This window comes from Lepidochelys kempii, chromosome 12 (genome assembly GCF_965140285.1).
Source record: "Lepidochelys kempii isolate rLepKem1 chromosome 12, rLepKem1.hap1, whole genome shotgun sequence".
In the NCBI taxonomy this organism is placed as follows: Eukaryota; Metazoa; Chordata; order Testudines; family Cheloniidae; genus Lepidochelys; species Lepidochelys kempii.
In genome coordinates, this window is record NC_136391.1 from 25361385 (window position 1) to 25384379 (window position 22995).

At 41.0% G+C, this 22995-nt stretch overlaps 1 protein-coding gene across 9 annotated transcripts in view; it reads right to left on the minus strand.

Moving 5' to 3' along the window:
• Positions 1-20752, minus strand: part of LOC140896301 (transcription initiation factor TFIID subunit 4) — a 200672-nt gene extending 179920 nt beyond the window's left edge. For all 9 annotated transcript variants that reach the window (XM_073307901.2, XM_073307900.2, XM_073307898.2 and 6 more), the window contains exons 1-2: positions 18902-20752; positions 14785-14957 (exon numbers count right to left, since the gene is read on the minus strand). In XM_073307901.2, the coding sequence (XP_073164002.2) occupies positions 14785-14957; positions 18902-20222 (1494 nt within the window). In that variant the 5' untranslated portion in view covers positions 20223-20752. The remainder of the gene's footprint in view (positions 1-14784; positions 14958-18901) is intronic.
• Positions 20753-22995: the final 2243 nt, after the last annotated feature.

Here is a 22995-nt window from a genome sequence, read left to right on the forward strand (position 1 = left end):
GTAGCAGCAGCCTGACTAATAAGAAACACAAACAAAGAGCAGGAAATTTGGCTTAAAGCATTCAAAAACAAACAAAGCTCTTAACTACATAAACTGAAAATGTAAACAGAAAAAGAAAGCTATCAATGAAAAACTAGATGGCAGCACCTACCTACGTTTTAAAATTTCACAAGTATAATACTTCAAAAAACAAGTACAGTGCTGCTTTCTCCAATATTATTTCAAATGCTGAAAAGCATTAGGCATAACATACTCTTTGAAGATTATAATTCAAGTAATTTACTTGGTAAAAAAACAAGAATATTGATATTTTAATTTTCCCATAATGGTCATCTATGATTTCAAAATGGAGCAGTAATTAATCTAAAACTTCATAGAACTGTAGATTGTACTTTCACACATTATAAAAATTGCATAACAAAACTATGAGATTTGAAAATTCCAAAACATAAATCACTGTTAAAATAACCAAATATCACAATGCTCAATCACAGGACATAGAAAGAATTATATCAAATTCATACAGAAACATGGAATAAAGAGAGTAAAATATTGTACAGTTTTGACAAGGTATTTATTTTAAATATGCCAAATGCTTTTCCAATTTCATTAGAGGGCTTTTTCTGAACCAAGAATATAAATCAGGCACAAAGCACTCTTATTACAATCAGAGCAGATGTCATTCTCCCCAAAGGGCATCCATGATGCAGATAAGGTCCACAAGACAACAATAAGTTTCCATAAGGATACAGTAAGAGAGAGACACTTACAGGAGCACAGAAATATTATCAAGAAAAGAGAAGACAGACTCCCCCTAGTGACAGGAACAATCTATGTTCATGTTCAGAAAAATGTTACATTTCCCTGTAATATGTTACTATAGGTGTGCTAAAAACTGCAGTTAATATAAAATAATTATTTTCTTCCATAATCTTAAAATCAGATTTAAATCAAAATTGTATTAAACTCCAATAATTGTTTAATTAAAGAGAAACTATTTACTTTCTAATATATTAAATGTTTCAGCAATGCAATAAAATCTTAGAATTTACTCATGAGGAAAGATTAGAAATGTAACTGCACCTATTCAAGTTTTACTTACTTCAATACTTTATTTCAGTTAAAAAAAGAAGTAGCAATTTATATTCACACGATGATTACAGTTCCAATGTAAACACACTGTATGCATCTTTCTCTGAATCACTGCTTTCTATATAGCATTCTGCAATCTTGAGATTCTGAATGTTATTTTAATTAAATCTTATTGTACTGATTTGCACTCATTTATTTATACGCTGCACATCCTTCTGTAATTTATTTTTGTCCTCCGTGGTCTCTCCTAGCTTGGCACTAAACTGACCCAGAGAAGGATGCCATCCTAAGTGAGCTGTAGCTCACGAAAGCTCATGCTCAAATAAATTGGTTAGTCTCTAAGGTGCCACAAGTACTCCTTTTCTTGTTGCTCTGTTGACCCTCTCTCGCTGGCAGTATAGCTCCTCCTGGAGCAGTTTTCCAGACTTCTGCTAGGAAACACAGGCACAGATTACAGTGCTACAGAGAGTGTTTCGTCCTCCACTTCACTTCTCTTCCCCACAGTCACTCACACCACCTATAAAGGTAGGTATTGTTCTCATTTTACACAATGGAAAACTGAGGCAGAAGGAAGTTAACTGTCTAGCACAAGGTCACAAATCAATGGAAGAGCCAAAAAGGGAATCCAAGGCTAACAGAAGCCAAAATATTATTTTCAAAAGGCATTTGTCTAGCTTCTGTGAGAATTTCATGCAAGACTGTTCTAAAAGCTGTATTAAAATATTGCTGTATTATGTTTACTGCATTCCCTCCATCCACAAAACTGACAAGTGAGTCAAATAATATTTCAAGTTTCTGTGGCATGGCCTATTCTTTATTACATACAAAAATGTTAAAAAAAAGTTACTTAGGTTGCAAAGTCAAGCACTCAAATTTTAGGAAATGCCAGATTTATGGTTGCCTGTGCAACCGTAATTCTGCCCTTTGTAATGTTCAACCTATGCACTGAATGAGACAGAGGTACTGTGGAAAAAATAGTAGGGTATTATTTAAAGACAGTATCATAATGCATACAAACAAGTGGGCAAAATTAAGGTTGCATGTATAACTGTAAACTTAGCATCGTCTAACTTTTGGGTGTTTGATTTTTGCAACCTAAATAACTTTCTTAACCTTTTCTAATGTATTTTCCTAAGTTGCTGATCTTTAAAGGGAAAGGTAAAAAAAAATCCTCTTCCATACAACTATAACATCCCTCCCCTATCATGTACGAACAGCACAATTTGAACCCTGAACCTTCAGCAATGCAGCCTGGACTTCTAACACACAAGGTACAGGACCAAATATGTTAGCTAGCAGCAGAAGAATGCTGTTGTTCAGAGGGGACAGGTTATGGGCTTCCAAGGCCCAGCTCTCCCTCTTTTTCCTCCACAAAAGTAAGGGGCTCCAGCCCCACAAGATGCCCCCAGAAGGAAAGACTGGCTGAGAGTTTACAGTTGGAGCTTGTCCCCCCGTCTCTCTTCCCTCCCCAAGAAATGGGGGAACCCCTACCCATGTCATGTCCCAGGTATGGAGGAATAGAATACTGAGGCCATGTACCAGGCCTGGGGTGTGGTGTAAGGGTTGGGGGTACACTTGCTGCTTTACTATGTATTGCTCATCAAGTTAATCTCATCTGAGTGGATTTTTATCATTTTATTTTTTGCTCATTAGTGGCATTTTTAACCTATTGTTGAAGTTAGATTAATCTCCATTTACCTGGAATCCCTCAATTGTTCTTTATGAGTTGTCAAAAATAAATGTCAGGTTTTGCAGCTTTCTTGGCTCATTCTTTAATAATCCTTGAATGAATACCATAATATTTTGCTGATTTGTATATATTTAATTTATCTATATATTCTGCCACCTGATTCACTATGGTGCTCTTTCCCTCTGGTGATTTGGAAAATCAATATTTAAAGCTCTTAAAATTAACATACCTTTTTACAATCTTGCTCGTAAGCAAATAATTCAATAAATCATTTGAAATGATTAAAATATTTCACAACTATTAAGGAGGCAAAGCAAGGAACTGGAAGAAAGAATTAATTCTATGTCCCTCTTTGTCACTGAGGTACATTTAGACAAGTCATTTAATCCAGTGGTTTTCAAACTGCGGGTTGGGACCCAGTACTGGGTCACGGAATATAAGGCACTGGGTCACGGTAGCTAAGGCAGGCTAGTTCCTACCTGATCTGACACTGCGCTGCGCCCCGGAAGCGGCCAGCAGCAAGTCTGGCTCCACACACTGCCCCCACCCCGAGCACTAGCCAACTGGTTCCCGGTCAATGGGAGCTGCAGGGATAGTACCTGCAGGCGAGAGCCATGTGGAGCTGCTTGCACGCCTCCACCTAGGAGCCGGACCTGCTGCTGGCCGTTTCCGGGGCGCAGCACGGTCTGCGGTGCCAGGACAGGCAGGAAGCCTGCCTTAGCACCCCCGCTGCGCCACTGACCAGGAGACGCCCATGGTAAGCCCATGCCACAATCCCTTGCCTCAGCCCTGAGCCCCTTCCTGCACCGCTCATCCCCAACCGCCTACCCAAGCCCTGAGCCCCCACAAAACCCAGAGTCCCATCCTGCACCCCAAACCACTCATCCCCAGCTCCACCCCAGAGCCTGCACCCCCAGCCTACAACCCTGACCCCCTCCTGCACTCCAACCCCCTGCCCAAGCCCAGAGCCCCCTCCCACACCCTGAACCCCTTATTCCTGGCCCCACCCCACAGCCCTCATCCCTGCACCCCAAACCTCTGCCCCAGCCCTGAGCCCCTCCCACACCCCAAACTCCTCATCCCCAGCTCCACTGGGTCGCGGGCATCAAAAATTTTCTTCACCTGGGTAGCCAGAAAAAAAGTTTGAAAACCACTGCTTAACCCCTTTTTAGGTCTCAGTTTCTCCATGTGCAAAACAAAAATTACTAATTATTTCAATACTGTCCTAAGGCCCCAATCAGGGTTGTCCCCTCTCTGCTAGGTACTATACAAACATATATGAAGATGCAAATATTATCTGATGATCTTATAATTTAATAATACTTTCTCACATTTTAAAGTGCCTTGAGATCCTCAGAAGGAAGGTAATATTCAAATACAAAATATTAGTGTAGTTATAACTATTCATAATGTTAAGCTAAATCAAGTAAAGAAGCGAGAACATTTTAGTGCTAATTTAGTGTTAACGTAAACTGAGTGCATATACATTGTATGTCATTGTGCAAGGCATTGAATTTAGCCGTATGGAGTGGAAATCTATCAACTTCATGAAAAAACTCGTACAGATACAGACAGACATCATCTTCCTTTCCAAATGCAAACAGATGGACATCATACCAAAAGGACTAAAGGTAAAAACACCGCTGTTCCTCAGACGTTCTTGTCAACTGCTGGAAATAGCCCACCTTGATTATCACTACAAAAGGTCTCCCCCTCCCCCCCTTTCTCCTGCTGATAATAGCTCACCTTACCTGATCACTCTGGTTACAGTGTGTATGGTAACACCTATTGTTTCATGTTCTCTGTGTATATAAATCTCCCCACTGTATTTTCTACTGAATGCATCTGATGAAGTGAGCTGTAGCTCACAAAAGCTTATGCTCAAATAAATTTGTTAGTCTCTAAGGTGCACAAGTCCTCCTTTTCTTTTTTGAGTGTATGCACTTATTTTGCCCAAATCAAAAGATTTCATTATATGCCTCATAACAATTTGGTTCAGATATCACTCTTTGATCAAGAGGGGCCTAGAGAGAAACAAGCATTAAGATTGAATCCCCTCTTTCACTCTAGAGCAAATTTTGATGATCCACCTATGAGACACAATTGCAATCTATAGAGACGAAAATGATATCAGCTTGAACTTAATACTAGTAAACAAGAATAGCCTTCTGCTCCTTACATATTTGAACAAACATTTTTATAGAATATTTTCAATGTAAAAGTTGCACATTTAAAATAAAAACAGTCAGCAAATACAAAATGTAAGTTTCCTACAATGTTAACTCAGCCATCACAAGGCATGTATAGGCTTTTTGTAAAGGATGCTGAAAACAACAGGGAGGAAAGACTGCCAGATGATTAGGGCACTACTCTAGGACTTGGGAAACTTGGGTTCAAGCCCCTGCTCCTAGAGAGACTTCCTGCATGATCCTGGGCCTTAGTTCCTGTCTGTAAAATGGGTATTTTCCTCCTAATGTAGCTCTTCCCTACCTCACAGGGTGTTGCAAGGATAAATGCATTAAAGACTGTGAGGTGGTCAGATACGATGGTGAGAGAGACCATATGAGTAACCTATCTAGAATAGACAGAAGACCAGTAACTGACAAGACAGGACCTAAACAAGTTTTCTGATTATATGAAAATGCATATGATAACATTCTCTGAAATGCTTCCAACCCATGCACAGGGCAGTCAGACTGGCAGAACTGCAGGGCCTCGATGCATAGATGAGACAATGGTGACTGGAGGAAGGATTTAAGTTTATAAGGAACTGGGGAAGCTTGTGAGAAAGGAAGAGGAGCCTATACAGGAAGGATGGACTCTGATGACCAAAATGGAACCAGATTGCTGGCATGTAAAATTAAAAAGATCATAGAGGAGTTTTTAAACTAAGGGCTGGGGGAAGGCCAACAGGCTGCAAAGATGCACCCTATATGAAAAGCGACTTCCTTTAGGGGAGGGCTGATTAAAGGGGAGAAATAGTCAAACGAAACAGAGTACCATTCAGTTACATTACATGAAGGCAGAGAACTAAATATTGACGACTTTTATAAGTGCTTGAACACAGATGCTAGAAGTCTAACTACAAAGATGGGTGAACTTGAATGCCTGGTATAAATTGAGAATATTGATATAATAGGCATCACAGAAACTTGGTGGAACGATGATAATCAATGGGACACGGTAATACCAAGGTAGCAAATACACATGAATGACAGAGAAAGTTGCATTGCTTGTGGGAGGGAGACCCCTGTATGTGAAAGAAAGCAGAGTCAAATATAGTAAAACTTTTAAATTAATGAAACTGCACCACAAAATATCTATGAATAGAAATTTCATGCTTGAATAATAAGAGTATAGCAGTAGGAATATACTACTGACCACATGATCAAGATGGTAACAGTGACGGGGGGATGAGAGAGGCAACAAAAACAGAAAACCCAGTAATAATGGGGCATTTCAACTATCCACATATTGACTGGATACATGTCACCTCAGGACAGGATGCAGAGATAAAATTTCTAGACATTACTGACTGTTTTTTTGGAGCAGCTAGTCCTGGAACTCAAAAGGGGAGAGGCAATTCTTGATGTAGTCCTAAGTGGTGCAGAGGACATATAGTGCCCATTGGAAAACATAACCCCAACTATACATACAAAATGATCAGGTCTAAATAAGCTCGTCACTCAAGAAAGAGATCTTGGAGTCAGTTATGGATAGTTCTTTGCAAACATCTGCTCAGTGTGCAGCTGAAGTAAAAAAAAAAAAAGGTAACAAAATGTTAGGAACCATTAGAAAAGGGATAGAAAATAAGACAGAAAATATCAAAATGTCACTATGTAAATCCATGGTATGCTCACACCCTAAATACTGTGTATAATTCTGGTGGCCACATCTCAAAAAAGATATATTAGAATTGGAAAAGATATACAAAAGGGCAACAAAAATTATTAGGGCAAGGGAACAGCAGCTTCCATATAAGGAAATATTAAAAAAGACTGGGACTGTTCTGCTTAGAAAAGAGACAACTAAGTTGGGATATGATAGCGATCTATAAAATCATGGATGCTGTGAAGAAAATGAATAAGGAAGAGTTACTTACCCCTTCCCATAACACAAGAATCAGGGGGTCACCCAATGAAATTAATATGCAGCAGGTTTAAAACATACAAAAGGAAGTACTTTCTTCACACAACGCCCAATTAACTGTGGAACTTGTTGCCACAGTATGTTGTGAAGGCCCGAAGTGTAACTGCATTCAAAAAAGAATTACATAAATTCAAGAAGAAAAGGTCCATTAATGGCTATTAGCCAAGATGGTCAGTGACACAACACCATGCCTCTGGGTGTCCCTAAACCTCTGACTGCCAGAAGCTGGGACTGGATGACAGGATATGGATCCCTGGATAATTGCTCTATTCTGTCCATTCCCTCTGAAGCATCTGGCACTAGTCCTGCTGGAAGACAAGATACTGGGCGAGACAAACCATTGGTCTGATGCAGTATGGCTGTTCTTACATTGTTATTCTTCATTTTCCTACACACTCAAATGCAAGAGCATGTTCAGATTATGCCACACCCCAAATAATATCACAAACCGTGCCAGACAGCAATTTTCAAACATTGTTGTAGCCTGGTGCAATTATAGGACAATTATCCTTGTACTGTGTGAAGATATATTTTTTAAACAATTATGTTAGCCAATGCTGTGCTATTATTCAATAGCAAAAAACTACATTAACACAGAGTTAAGGTTGCCTAGTGGTATGTCATCCCTCTGCAGAACACTAAACTGAGGAAAACTAACTTCTGAAAACCAGGAAATGTACAGTTAAGGTTTTCCCAACTAGCTTTATTCTGCCCTCTTTCAGCAATGCCCAAATATGCCCCATTAAGACACACATGCTGCCAATCCCACAGCTGCTGAAATGTACAAGCTCCTCTTTTTAAAAGCCATTCACTCTCACCCACAGGATTCCGCCATACACCATTAAAGGACAAAGAGGGGAAAAAAGTAGCCCATGACACCTTCCCTCTACTTCCCTATAGCAGGCAGTAGCCAATGGGAATTATTTGCATACACTCCAGGTGCAGTCAGTGCATTGGATGTACCTACACTAAATGGTGGAGGCACCAGTTGGGACTGCTTGGTAAGGGTGTATTTGTGAAACAAAGATGTGTGGATTACTTTGAGGTGAGTGACAGAGCTGTGATTATGACATGAGATCTATGTTTTGCGCCCTCCAATGTATGTGAGCAAAGGGAAAAGACATATATGTATCTTCAGAATCCTATATGTACCATTTCTATGCAGAATTGCGTATGTTATATAATCAGCAAGGCCCAGAGGTTTTATTACGAAGAGTATTGTCAGTAGTAAGCTGGGACATGAGCACAGTCTAAGCATTTATTATCTGCATGTACTCCAGGTAAAGTGAATGTAGTTGGTATCAGGTGTAGCTGTACTGAATGGTGGAGGCAGTGGTAAGGGGATAGAGATGTGTTTGTGAGATCTGCAGATTACTTTGATGTATGTGACAGAGCTATGATTGTGACATGAGATCTATGTTTTCCACCTTTTCGTGTATGAAGAAAGGGAAGAGTTGCATATGTATTTGCAGGATCCAGTATGCATCCCTTCTATGCAGAATTGTGTAGGTGATGTCAATAGCAGGGCATAGGGCTTTTGTTATAGAGGATCTGTCAGCAGTAAAGTGGAATATGAGAGGACTGTAACACTTTAATGAAGATTAAGTGAAAGTGCAGATTGAAACAGTATCCTATGAGCAAGTGTAAACGAGTTGTAAAAGTCTCTGAAGTGAATCTTAACTTGTGTATGTGCAATATTTTTTCTGGGGCATTGGCTAAGTGTGTGAGTGTACACCAGGGCCTGGAATCTCCTGAATCTTATTATGCCAAGGGCCAGTGTGAATATGTGCATACTGAGGCATTGCTTGAAGAGGAGAGAGGAAAGGTGGCAAGGACAACCTTTTCCCCCCCCCCTCTTCGTCCTTTAATGTTAGGTGGAATCCTGTGGGTGAGAGTGAGTGGGCTGTAAAAGCTTGTATATTTCTGCACCTGTGGAGCTGGCTGAGTAAAGGTATAAATGCTAATAGAGCATATTGGGACATTGCTGAAAGAGAACAGAGTTAAGTTTGCACGGGCAACCTTAACTATGCATTTCCTGATTTTCAGATGTTTGAGTTTTGTTTAGCTCAACATTCTTGGAAGTTATGAAATACCACCAAGCAACCTTAACTCTGCATTAATGTAGTTTATTACTATTGAATTTCCTTGTGTTTTTAATCAGAAAAAGATATGTTGTTGGTAGGAGCTGGTAATCATTTAGGTAGTTTTAACTCTCATGTCCCACAACTAGCATATTGAATCACACACACACACTGCCCCTCCCCACATGCATTTACAACTCTGCCCCACCAGCCCAGCTTTGGCACACCTCCCCAGCCATGCCCCTAACCCAGTAGCTCTCAAACTTTTTTATTGGTGACCCCTTTCACATAGCAAGTCTCTGAGTGTGACCCCCCCCATAAATTAAAACACATTTTAATATATTTAACACTATAATAAATGCTGGAGGCAAAGCAGGGCTTGGGGTGGAGGCTGACAGCTTGCAACCCCCCATGTAACAGCCTCATGACCCCCTGAGGGGTCCTGACCCCCAGTTTGAGAACCCCTGTGCTAACCCATTCACTGTGTTCCCTCCTCCAGCCTGGCCTCCTCCCCACTTCTGTACCAGGACCTACCCCACCCAAAGCAGGAAATGCCTGTCCCTGCAGTCTTCACTCCCTAGTATACAAATGTTTCTATTGTCCTCCCTTCCCCGCTCCTATAACCCAACTCATATGCAGTGCCTGAAGCGAAGATCAACTATGTTAGAGCAAAAGGGTGTTCCTCGTCATGTTTCAGAATGGTTGGAGGATGGAGGGGCCAGCAAGAGAAATCACAGACCGGATTTCTGCTCAAGAGTTTTATGTTTGAGAGAAAGATCCTCTAGCCCCCATCCAATAGATGTACCCCATCTTCAGGAAACTGTGTGGTATCAGAGCTTCTAATGTTTCTATGACATAAAGTAGGTATAGTCTGGTCAGTCATGAACCCTCTAACTTCCTGATTAATGTTCTTCCAAAAGTTATTAATAACTTTCATATTGCTGCTGTAGCAATTATTCAGATACTAAGAAAAATTAGAGAAAATTATCATAACTCCTGGACACAAATCTGTGATGCGATCCAAATCTTCTCTCATACATTTATGAGGTGTACACCAGGAATAAGGCCCAGATCATTTTCATGCAAGTGAATCACCACAGTGTCTCGAAGAACACAACAAGAGCTTACGTCACCAGTTAGACGCCGCAGAACGGGAAAACTATGATGCCAACGCAGGCCACCTCTCTCCACCCAAATCAGCCTGTAGTCAGCAATCCCTATGTCCTGCTGTACTCCCTTGCTCTCTCACGAACTTCTGCAACCTCGTGATCCAGGAATCACACAGAATCCACAAACTAACAACCCTGGCAGCACACACATTTTTTCCCTCAGCAGTCAAGGTACCTGTGCTTCCAGTTCCAAACCTCCATGCTATGTGTTTTGGAAACACTACATTAATCTGCCCTGAGATCAAGAAATACCCACTTGCCCCACCAATCCCCCAGGGACTAGTAAAATACAGATTTTTTTCAAATAACCAATCCAAGGCTTGCTGTCACTGCCACCTTCCCCACATCCTCATGCATATATGACACTGAAAATGGTTTCAAGCCTTAACGGAAATAACATGTTTACATTCAGTCTGTTCTGAGCCAATGATTAATGCAATTTGTCTCAGTTTGAATGACTGAGAAGAACAGGACTTCTGGAGATTTACTTTACAAGCCTAACAACATCCACGCAGAAAATATTTCCCGTACCCTTTCAGATTTTCACTGGGGGGCGGGGGGAAAGGGTGGGGGGAGAGAACCTGTCAGGCTCCAGCTTTCTGACAAGTCAGAACTGTATTCTGGAATAGGAAAAACAAAACAAAAAAACTTTCTGTCAATTATAAAATTGCTGGAAGACAATTTTGTTTTCAGTATACATTACTTGCTGTACTTCTTGAATTAGATTCCTCTCCTTGATCAATCATCATTATTCAAACAAAAACAAAAAAAAAAACACCTGAAGATGCAACCATTTCTAAAAGATTAGGACAATATTTGTCAATAAACATTTCCTCCAGAAAAACAACGAGTTCCACAGCCTCAGAAAATAAGTCTTCCATAAGAATCAAATACAAGTGTAGTTCTTATGTAGTAAAGCCTTTATTATTTAAGGAATTCACTGTTTTCTGGCTTTAAAAAAATTATTCTAGTCAAATGATTTTTAACATATTTTCAGGACCAAATATATACAAATAAAAGTCATTGGTAGCAGGAGAGAAAAATCTATAGCCTATTTCCAGAATAATTAAATTCAAGTCTCCCGATGATGTTGCTTTAATCACTTCATTGCCTTTATTAATTGATAAAAGTAAACAAATGTGGGGCTCATGAAACGGAGGAACCAATCTGACAGTCTAGGCAGATACTATACAGTTATCTCAATGCACATGAATCCCTGACTAGCAACAATCCTATTGTTCCAGTACTGCCACTGTAAAATGTTGAAATCACAACAACCTCTAGGATATTCACCATTCACAACTCTTTAGTTATTCCCCTACCACACTCAAAGCCCCATACTACAGCTTGATACTATGTGATAAACTGTATTAAATGTATAAAACACATCAGTAGCTGATTTAAGCGCCTTCCAAAACCTAACAATACTGCTCCAAGTCGGCCAAAAAGGAGGTGCATGAGAGCAACACACAAGCAGCTCCCAAATGCTTGTTGGGTATGGCATTTTTTGATTGAGTTTGGGACCCAAATTCCAGTCTCCTAAATGGCAGTGCACTGTTCTGCCATTAAAACTTCAGTGCAACCAACCATCATCATCTTAGGTCTCCTAAGATTCTATGCACAATAGAGCTCTACTCAATTTTTTCCTATTGCAGACAACTTCTTAATATAGTATTCTCTTATGGACATTTCTCCTTCCAATCTTGATCCTACACCCTTCTCCGCAGCAACTACAGCTACATGAAAAACTAATTACAACAGTATTAAGTAGACAAGACTGAAATGTGCTCATTTAATATAGCGAGAGCATCTCCTTGGTTACATCCCCAAATCTCAAGCTCTATTTTGTATTTATGCTGTTTACTACTCTAATCTCTGATCCTTTTGCAGTTTGGTTCTTCTCTCCTGTATCTTTGATGTCCACCCAATTTTGGCATTATCAGTCAAAACTTGGTCATGTTTGTATTTATACCCAAAGGAAAAAAAATCTAGCAAAGACAAACATGAAGCAGCCACTCAAAGTAAAGAAAAGAGGTTGATTGTTTTTTTAATAAAAAGAAAAGGAGTACTTGTGGCACCTTAGAGACTAACCAATTTATTAGAGCATAAGCTTTCGTGAGCTACAGCTCACTTCCTCAGATGCATATCGTGGAGACCAGCAGGCAGCAGTTTCCACGATATGCATCTGAGGAAGTGAGCTGTAGCTCACGAAAGCTTATGCTCTAATAAATTGGTTAGTCTCTAAGGTGCCACAAGTACTCCTTTTCTTTTTGCGAATACAGACTAACACGGCTGTTACTCTGAAACCTGTTTTTTTAATGTAATTGTTCAAGAAAGCCTCAGAAAACTAGCATGGGCTATAACTAGGGGGAAACATCACTACTCGTAGAATGACAGTTTCTTCACCAGGGCCAAAAAAGCAACTCCATAGACCATCTGGAATAGTTTGAGATCCGTTGCACTAAGGATTATGTGCCTCTTCAAGACACAGAACTACATCCTATCTACACAAAATCCAACACAGTGTGGCAACACTGTGCTTAGGCCTGTTTCAAAGAAGCCTCCCACAAAGCCACAGAATCTTTTTTTTCTTAATGACTTTTTCCAACCTTCTACCCCCAGCATTCCACATAATTCCAAAGACTATTAACAGGCTTGTCATCCTCATGCTCGTGATCATCTCCTCAAATGCTCATACTAGACATACTCTTAACAATTTCTTAAAAGTCTTTATCTTTTCTCAGCTCCCTCCAATTGTTAATATCTTTTCTGTAGTTTTGTATTCAAAAGCTGTGCTCCGATGAGTGGTGAATTAAAGGTAAACAATTTTCTCTCTAACTTTACATGGGATACATCTAAATATACACTCTTATAATGTCGGATAGCTACTAAAGGAGCAAGCAGGTCTGGAGAACGAAAGTCCTGCCAGCAAGCTGGTGAGAAGCTGCCCAGAGACAACACTCGAGAAAAGGGATGACTGGATGTAGGGCAGTAGTCCCAAAACTGTGGGACACGTCTCCTTAGGGGGGCGTGAAAGAACATGGGGTGGGGGGCATGCAGCGGGGCCCAAGCCAGTCCACACAGGAGGTGGGAAGGAGTGCCACCCAGCTCTGCTCCCAGACTAGCTCTGTCCCCAGCTCCACTCTATCTCCAGCCCCAGGCCAGCTCCACCGCTAGCCCCAGCTCCTGTCACATCCCCAGTTCAGCCCCCAGTTCCGCCTTCAGCCCAAGCTCCTCTGCAGTAATGGAGGGGGAGTACGGACAGATTCCATTACTGGTAAAGGGGAGCATGATAGAAAAAGTTTGGGTACCACTGATGTACAGGCTGGAGAAGCCTACAGAACCAAGAGAGGTAGAAAGGAGCTCAGGGCACAGCAGGAGTTGCTGCTGAGGCCTTATTTGGCCTGCCTAGTTTAAGGGCCCAGAGCTGGAACCCAGTGGAGTGGGTGGGCCTGGGTTCCCCTACCAATGCCACAACAGACACTTAAGAACAAAAGGGGTTTTGAGACCCCCTGAGGACCAGGATCAGATGACCCTACCAAGTACAAGGGGAAACCCATACACCTAGCAAGACTGAAACTAACACCCTTCATAGCCCGGAATAGGACTATCATAGAGACTCAGTTAAAAGGAGCTGACTGACTGCCTTCCCAGACCAAGCTAATTCTGACCAAAGGGGGCACTACTGCATTAGCACAGCAGCTCAGAGTTACTCATAGTCATAGTACTCGTAAGTACTTACCAAATCAGTCTTAACTCTTCCCCCACAAATCAGAAGAGAATTACTAATGCTGAGTTGCGCAGTAACAATGCTCAGAAATATTGATCTCTAATTTTATAGTCCAAAGTAGCCAAAGCGGAATAACCTCCCTGAAATGCCATCACTTAGTTAAATGATAACTACTTGCATTAATATAGGTTTGGGGGTTTTTAGCTAGAAGGATCTCAAAGCACTTTACAAACTCATCAGAAGCTTAATATCAATCTTAGTACCTCTGTGTGGAAATACAGTAACTTTTTAACATCAAACTCTACAGAATATTACAGGGCAGGAAAGGATACCATAGTCAACTTAATTTAATAGAGAAATTTAGGTATGCAAAATGCAATCACCCAACTTGAAATCTTAATGTAACATGAGAATCACCATCCTTACTCTTGAATAATGTATAAAACAATATTTAATGACTAGAAGAGGGCAGGACACCTGTTGTTCATTTTATTTGAAAAATTAATCTTAACAGCACCACACCCCCAAACACCATGTTGGGGATTTAGATCAATACTGACTCAGAAGGAAGAGAGTCACCTATTGAATCAACAGCATGTATGATTTCCTCGGAGATTTCCAAAGTGGCCTTAACAGAAGCCATAATGTGGGACTCCTGAAATGTAGACATATAGAGAAATTTGCTGGACCCCTGGAACTAACCCATTCTTTGGCTAAAGGTGAGGTACATTTCCCTCTTCTGTAATTTTTTTTCAGTAGAAAAAAAGGTTTACGTGAACAAATTTGAAAAGAAGCCCAGCTTTACAATGTGTTTGATAGAAAATACAGTAGATCATAAAGAAAAATGATAATCACAAGCATGAAAAAATGTACCTGGCTTGCTGTTAAACGAAACACTGGACCACTTGTGGGCGCTGGAAGCCTGGGTGAGATGCTGGCGGGACTTTGCCCCTGTGTTTGTACTTGAGCTTGCACTTGAGCCTGAGCTAAAACCTGCTGAGGTACCATTACAAGCTGTCCAGCTTCTGTGCGCACCAAGACCATACCTAATGAAAATAGTCAAAATAATAGTAAGTACTATGAATAGAACTGACATGCAGCAGCTTAACATTTTCCTTTCTTCATTCATCAGTCCTGACATGTTTATTACAGTATAAAATCAGATATGCCATAAGGGAAAGTACTTAGTATCAACAGGAAAAAAAATTAAAAATACAGCTTGAAACAACTTTTGTTACATTTGAACCGTACAAATGTAACAATTGGATACCTGACTGTATAAGAAGGTGACAAAATTTAAAGGTGTAATTAGAGACAGTAACAGAGCATGGGGGGGAGAATTGCATTTAATTCTTAAATCCTGATCCAGCAATGGGATCTACTGGCAGGGACACTTGTGCCAATACAGAGTCCCACTGATGCCTCATTTGTCCTAGCCCTGCTCTGTAGCCAGCTCCAGTGCTGGGAATCTAAACCAGACTCCAACTCCTGAACTAAATTATAAGTACGCATCTTCTATGCCTCCCCCACCACCTCACTCACCTTTATCCACTGCTGAACCTCCTCTGCCCTGTCTGATTTTATTTTTATAAACTAAGGACCCCAATCCTACAAAGCCTTACACATGGCTTAAGTGTATGTCGCACAAGTAGTCCCACTGAAGACAAAGACTCACCGAATGCACAAAGTTAAACGTGTGTGTAAGTGCAGAGCCTAACCTATATCCTAGGCCAAAATCTAATGCACTGGCTATATTTTCAGTTTATTAGTCTGTTAGTTTTTGACTTAACACTGTTAACCATAACTGTTCCTATATTGCAATAACAATGTTTATTACAATAAATAATAATATTATCGCAATAAATAAAACAGGATAATAAAAACCAAAAGTTCACTTATTTTGCAAGCCAGATGAGCTCATTTTAATTTTGAAAATAACCCTTTTTGCTACGTGTTTGTAAACAAATAAAATTCAATGTTCTAGTTCAATTAACAACTTATTAATAATATATGCAATTGCAAACAGTTTGAAACGTTTAATTTTCATGTGTTAAAAATTAAACTATATAACTCATAAGAACAAATCAGACCACAACTGCTTTGTGCATACTCAATGGATATGAGTAAAATTAAAAGCATATTTAGGTTTACATATTACAGTTTTTTAAGGAATGTGACATGGGTGCATCACATCATTTAATAGCCATGTATTTATCTGATTCCACATATAAACTCTGAGCTCAAGTATAATCCTTGTAAGTAGTGTAGTTTCTCTTTACGTGAATTAACTTTATGGGGAGATACCTAGAAAACACTTGCTAATCTTCCCTACATAAAATGGAAATTAACTAAGAAGCAGATCTGAAGTAGCTGGGCTGTGACTGGTCCCTACACTTCATATCACCAAGTAGGGGAAGTTCAAAGAGGAAGATACAGACTAAACTACAAAAGCAGGTGAAGAACCAGAACTGAGTGTTTTCTTCTGGTATTTACTACTAAAAGATAACAAAATCATCCATTTAAAGGAACACTGTCAACTTAATCAGACTTCCACTTAACTTATTTTGCCTAGTATTGTTAGAACACCACATATACTTACTATAAAGAAAAGGGCAAACTGAAAAGATTTTTTTTAATTATTTTGCATATTTGACAAAACTATTTCTACAATTAATTTCACTATATTTGATTTTCCCTAGTTGTTGTGAGGTCTTTCCCACAGCACCATTGTATAAAATGCACAACTAATTTGAACACACCATTACTGTATTTAACTGAACAGCTGTGGTAACTGTACACGCAAATGACGAGTTAAGAGATGTAATTAGATATTTGTTCATTCAGCCACCACAACACTATGTACAAATCCATGCAATTTTTTCTTAAAGTTTACACCTAACAGCCTGATCATACAATGTACTTCACAGAGTTTATTATAGGACATGGACCTATGGGCACTTCCCAAAATCTCAATCTATTTGTTCCATAGGAATTTTTGTTTAGCGGTTTTAAGACTTATTTTTCAATAGGATATATTTGAATGGGACAGTCAAAGTAATTGTGATGAATGATTAAGTTTGTTATTCAAGTTGTAGAAATATTTACTGTTATGAAGGTATAACTGTTCATATATGACCATTTGTTTTTAAAATGAATGTGATTAATTCAGGTTCAGGACATTGTTATATTTAGTTTTACTGATCTATGCTTATAAAACATATGCACATCTGAAGCAACATTATGGGCTGTTATTCAGCTCTACTGCCAGCTAGCTAAACAGGAAGCTGACTTTAAGAGCCTGTGATATAATTTAAGAAGACCTACTAAAAAAAAAGAGTATTTTTTAAAGTTTCAGCTTTAAACACAAGTTTCCTCTATGAAAACTGCACTATTTTAAAATCAGTAATGAGCTGTCCATTACTTTTGCAGTCGAACTATAGATATTTTCATTTTCTCTCCAGCTTATCCCTTGAGAACACTTGTCTGTTTGACTTTTATATTCAAATTTAAGTAACTTTAATTGATTGACTAGAAAGTAGTTCTATAGAGCAAAAACAAACACATATAAGTTTGTATGCTACTAACGTCTTTCAACAATATTTTCTAAAAATCTATAAAATGTGTGTTTCAGGAGTATCATTTTCTTCTTCTGTTTAACAACCGAACAGTAGAACAAAGCAATGATAGCATTCAGCTTCTGAAATTGATGGTAAGTTATGACATACACGCCAGGGTATAGGAAACAATAGCAAAGTGTGCTAATATACCATCTACATAATTACACTTTCACTTTCTTAAAACAACTTGATATCTGTTCCAAGTTAAATGAGATCTTCATAAAGCCATAAGAATTTGCCTGATCTATGCAGTAGCAGTCTACAAAAAAAAATGGCAGGAGTTTCATTACCTGTGGTCAACTTCACAACTATTTAAAACACTGCACTAAAGACAAATTTTTATTCACACACAGCAAGTATACTAGTCCATAAACTTCATTTACTTAACTGATGTCAAACACTTTAAGGAATTCTGAGGCAAGAAAAACAACTTCAGATCATACAATGTATTAATGGATGAAGATTCTTTATTTGCATAAGAAAAACAATTAAACTTCATTTGAATAAATCACCAAATTTCAGAGGCAAGGACTTGTGCACCATTTGCACCACTAGCACTCAAGCATGACAAAACAATATCGGACACCCTTCAAAATTCAAGACAGTAAAGTAGCCATTTAAATCAGGAATTGTTGACATGAGGATATATTGCTATTGTTTTGGTTATGGTCAACCTTACTGAACTAGTATTTTTTAAAAACAAAGCCATATACTACTAACAGTTTATTGTTGAGTATCAACAAGACTGAATAATTAAGAAATCATCATTATGAGCAGAGGGAGTGGGGTAAAATTGTTACTTTGGAATTAGGGGGTGAATCCTACTGATGTGAGGAGAGGCCCAGATACTATGGTGAATAGCACAATATATGTATTGAGATTGAAAGCATAACATTAGTTTATTCAATTAGCCACATCAGAACAGACAGAGCTTGAATGGGGAGAACTTTTCCCATTGTCAGCAGCAGTAAATAAAAGTTAACAAAATTTAGACCTACAACCAGATTACACCTATCTATAAATCAGCAACTTCTAAAATAAACCTTAAGTGTTTTGTTTTATTTTACTGCACAGTTTTTAAAAAACTTACTGTGATTAACATTTTCCTTTAACAAAGCAAATAATTCTCCCCAACAACCATCGCAACATTTTTTTAAATTAGACCCCACAGATTTTAAATTGATTAAATAATATTTTTAGTAATGACAATGTGTCTATTAGAACAGAATTCATTTTAAAAACATGTGATTACTGGTGTACCATGCATTTATTTGATAGTTCTGTACTTGGTTTGTAGCACAGCCACAACTTTGAAAAATCACAGTGAGGAAAACGGGTTAGCAGAGATTAACAAGCCTGTAATTTCCACTTACCAGGTGGTATAGTAAAACCTGGAGGCAACTGGATTGTAGTCTGCTGAGGCGGTCTAACAATCAATTGTGGTGCAACTATTCTCTGAGCAGTGCCTACTGCAGGCCTGGGTGACAGCGACTGGGGAACTGCAGAGACGACAGGTACAGCAGTGGCTGATTTGGCTACACCAACAGCAGAGCCAGGTGGCCCTATAATATTTACTGTGGGTTTAGATATAGCATTGAGGGTGATGGTGCTGGACACTACAGGGGCACAGTTGGCTACTGAACTTTGGGCTGGATGGGTGACAAGATTCATTGTAGGAACAGAACTGGTAGAGCTACTGAGTGCATTTACTGCAGGATTGTGTGTGAGGAGTTTAGTCTGTGCTGTAGAGGATTCTGGTTTGTTGTGGCCGACAGACGGATTCTGATGGTTGACAACTTGTGTTATTGCTGCTGGGGCACACCCAGCCTTTAGGCTCTGAGTGACAACCACAGGAGCGCTGGAGGAAGTGCCATTCGCACTGTGTGCGGCGGGAGGAACGGTATGCAGTGCAGGTCTCTGGAGAAGGGAGAGAGCAGCAGGAGGAGGAGGAGGAGCAGCCGCTGTACTACCCAGCATTACCGCCTTTGAAAGTTCCCGACTTGCTGCGGCTGCTGGAGTGACAGCACCGGCAGCCTCAGGCGACCCCCCAGCAGTGGCGGCCTCGGAGTTAAGCAGCAACACACTGTTCACCGCACCAGCGGCTGCTGCAGGAGGACTACACCCAGGTCTGGGACTCTCCACTTCCCGGGCACCACTGCCAGCAGCGAGAGCAGCGGCATTGACATCCACGTGGTTGTTGACAGGCTGGGCTGGGGCGCCAGCAGGCGGAGGTGGGGCAGCGGCTTGCAGTGAGACAGGGGCAGCAGGTGGACTCGGGGTGATGCTGCGAGGAGCTGCTCCATGTGATTGCTGCATGCTACTACTGTTTACACTCGCTCCCCGCCCGGCCGCCGCCGCCGCTGGGGCGGACAAGGCTGGGGGTGTCCCCTGGGCTGGGGTTGGGCTGCCCACGGCACTTGGGCACCTGGCTGCCTCCCCTGCCCCGGGGAAATGAGGAGGAGCAGGATGCCCTTGCTGCTGCTGGACTAGGCTGCCGCCCTCCACCAGGGTCCCCTGGTGCTCTTGCTGCTGGTGGGATGGGGGGCTGCTGTTAGGGGAGGGGCCCTCGGCGGAGCCCCGCCCGCCGGCCAGCTGCGATTCCAGGGAGCCCACCAGGTCGCTGACCGCCTTCTCGTCCACCTCTTCAGAGAAGAGCAGCATCTCTTCCAGGGGGTCCGAGGCGCTCGCCGCCATCTTGCGCCGAGCTGCGAGCCGGCCGCTCAGCTCACAGACGCGCCCGGCTTCCGCCGAGCGCAAGGCATTCTGGGAGGGGTCGGCCTCCTCCTCCTCCTCCCTCCGCTTAGAGGGGCTGAGCCTGGCTGAGGGAAGGAGAGAGGGCAGAGGAGCGCGAGTCGCTTTGTGCTGCAGCCTTAGGCTCCTCTCGCTCTCACTTGCTGCCTGCCTCTTCGGCTCTCTGTGTGGGTCACTGGGGGGTTTATCTGTAGGCTGGGCAGGTTCTGGTCACTCTGGTTGCACCCTCCATCTGCAGATTTCTGTGGCACTCCATCGTGTCACCCCAACCACTGGGCCTTGTGCCTGCCACCAAAGTTTGCAGTGCACCTCACCAGCTAGGCCACCTCATTCATGGCCCTGTACAAAGCACCAAGTCTACACAACAAAGTTAGATCTATGTAAGCCACGATATGTCAATCTAATTACACCAGTGTCTACATTCCAGCCTTGCTGCAGCCGATGTAAGTGCCCTATTGCACTGACATAACTCCACCTCCATGAGAAGCATGGGGCTCATGCACGTGTACTTAAGGCAACAGCAGTGTCTGTATAGACATTGCTTTACTTACTTTGGCTGTTGGCTGTCATTCTTGTCAGTTTCACAGCGCCACTTTGGAGCTCTGAAATTGAGGAGAAGGGCTGGTTGGTGCCCTAGGGTGAACCCCAAACTCCGCTCACAGCTGGGGCTGTCACCCCTGGGCAAGTGGGGGCGCCAGCTGTGAATCCAGCTATTGCCCAGGCTCTCGACTCTTCACAGTGCTCCAGACTCGTGGATCCCCACTGGGAGCCCAGCTGCTCCCTGGGGCTCCCCAAGATGGGGGGCAGCAAGGAGCCAGGGACAACCAGGCTCCTGGCAGTGAAATCCATGTAGAGCTGAGAGCCCCAGTGCTGGCTGGGCTCCCCGCTGAAAACCCCCACCCGCCCGGGGTGAAAGCCCCAGATGTGAGCCAGGTTTAGAGTTCACAGCACAGCCCCTCAAGTTCGTAGAAGCACTTCTGGTGAGGACAGGTCATTTTCTCTTTGTAGACTCTGAATGCTGAAAACAAGCAGCAAAATCTTCTTATTCACAACAAATAGTTCCATAAATTAACAGTTTTTCTTTCACTTATATTATTGTATTTCACAAGGCAACTTAGCCTCCTGATGCACAAGGGGAAGATCCTTCTGACAGTGGGGAGAGCCCAGGGAGCTCTCTGGGTCTTTTTTCAGAGAAGTGTGAGAACACAAAAGGGAGGATGCTAGGAGGATAATGGGAAAGAAATTCAGGGATATAATCACATTGGGATAACTAAGAAGGGGAATCTTTGGGTTGGCACATTCCCCTCTTTCTGTAATCCCATAGAGTGGGATTTGGGGGCTGTTGGCAGGCTGGTCTCTCCTCATTGCCAACTTCTAGGAAAGAAAAGTTCTAAAAGAGAGAGAAAGAAATCACATTCTTGTTAACCCATCTCCTCTGCCTTACCCTAATCCACTTGTTTTTCTCATCCACATATTATGCCTTGTCTTTTGGAATGTAACACTTTTGAGGCAGGTACCCATTTTCGCTATATCGATCCAAGCACAAGGGGGACCAGCTTGGCTGAGGCCTCTAGATGTTTCTACAATAGATTTTAAATAACAATTTAAATTATATAATAATTATACTTTAACTGCCCTACTCTGATAGATCTTGTGAAGCCAGACAAAGTTCAACTGCCAGCCTAGCAGTCCCACTGACTTTATGCACATTCATAGGTGTTTGCAGGATCAGGGCCTTTATCAAAAAGCTCATGGGGGGGGGGTGTTGGAAGGAGGTAAGGGATTTTGCAATAGTTTATGATGGAAGGAGGCAGGTATCGGCCTTTTCTTCACATTGAAAAAATAAGACAATTAATATTTTATATAGACATTTTTTAATCTGGAAAGGGTTCTTGTCTGGGTGAGGCAGTCTACTTCCCAAGCATAGGAATGGGAATATTTGTCCTCACCCCCGTGAGCGAGAAAGTTGCTGTGCTGTAAATTGCCAGTGTAAACAAGCCCTAAGGCACCATCCGTTCTCTCACCCTAGTTTAACTAAAGGTGTGATTTTAAATTGATTTAATTAAACTGGTGCAAAAGGTTCTTGTGGATGCTCTTATTTCAGTTTAAACCAGACTTGTTTCAGTATAGTTAAATCAATTAGGACTGGTTTAACCCCAGTTTTTAGACTGATTTATTTTTATACTGAATTATTTCACTTAACGGCATGATTTCTTATCAATGTATTTAAATCAGTACAACACAGTGTGTGCATACTGTTATACCATTATTAAGCTGCTTATACTGGTATAACTTAACATGCAGAATAAGCTACACTAATAAAAACATGTTTATATCAGTATAACTGCATCCAAACTAAGGGTTTGTACCACTAACTACATCTGTATCTAAACCAATATAGTTAAAGCAGTACAAAAACAGTGTGTAGACAACCCCTTAGAAATTGGGTTAAACTAAACCAAAATAAGCCATAAGTGTCTATACAGAGGGTTGCAAATCACAATTTGTTTATGTGAATTTTTAGAGCTTTAAAAAAAAAAGGAACCAGTTTTAATTAAAGGTTTAAAGTATATGTGTGAGTGGGTAATCTGTAAAACATTAATTTAATTTTCTGCCTCCACTTAACTGATCCACTTTAACCTTTTTATGACAATATAATACATGTAAGCTATATCTTAGTGTACAAAATGTGATACAATTGCATATTTGGGTCCAA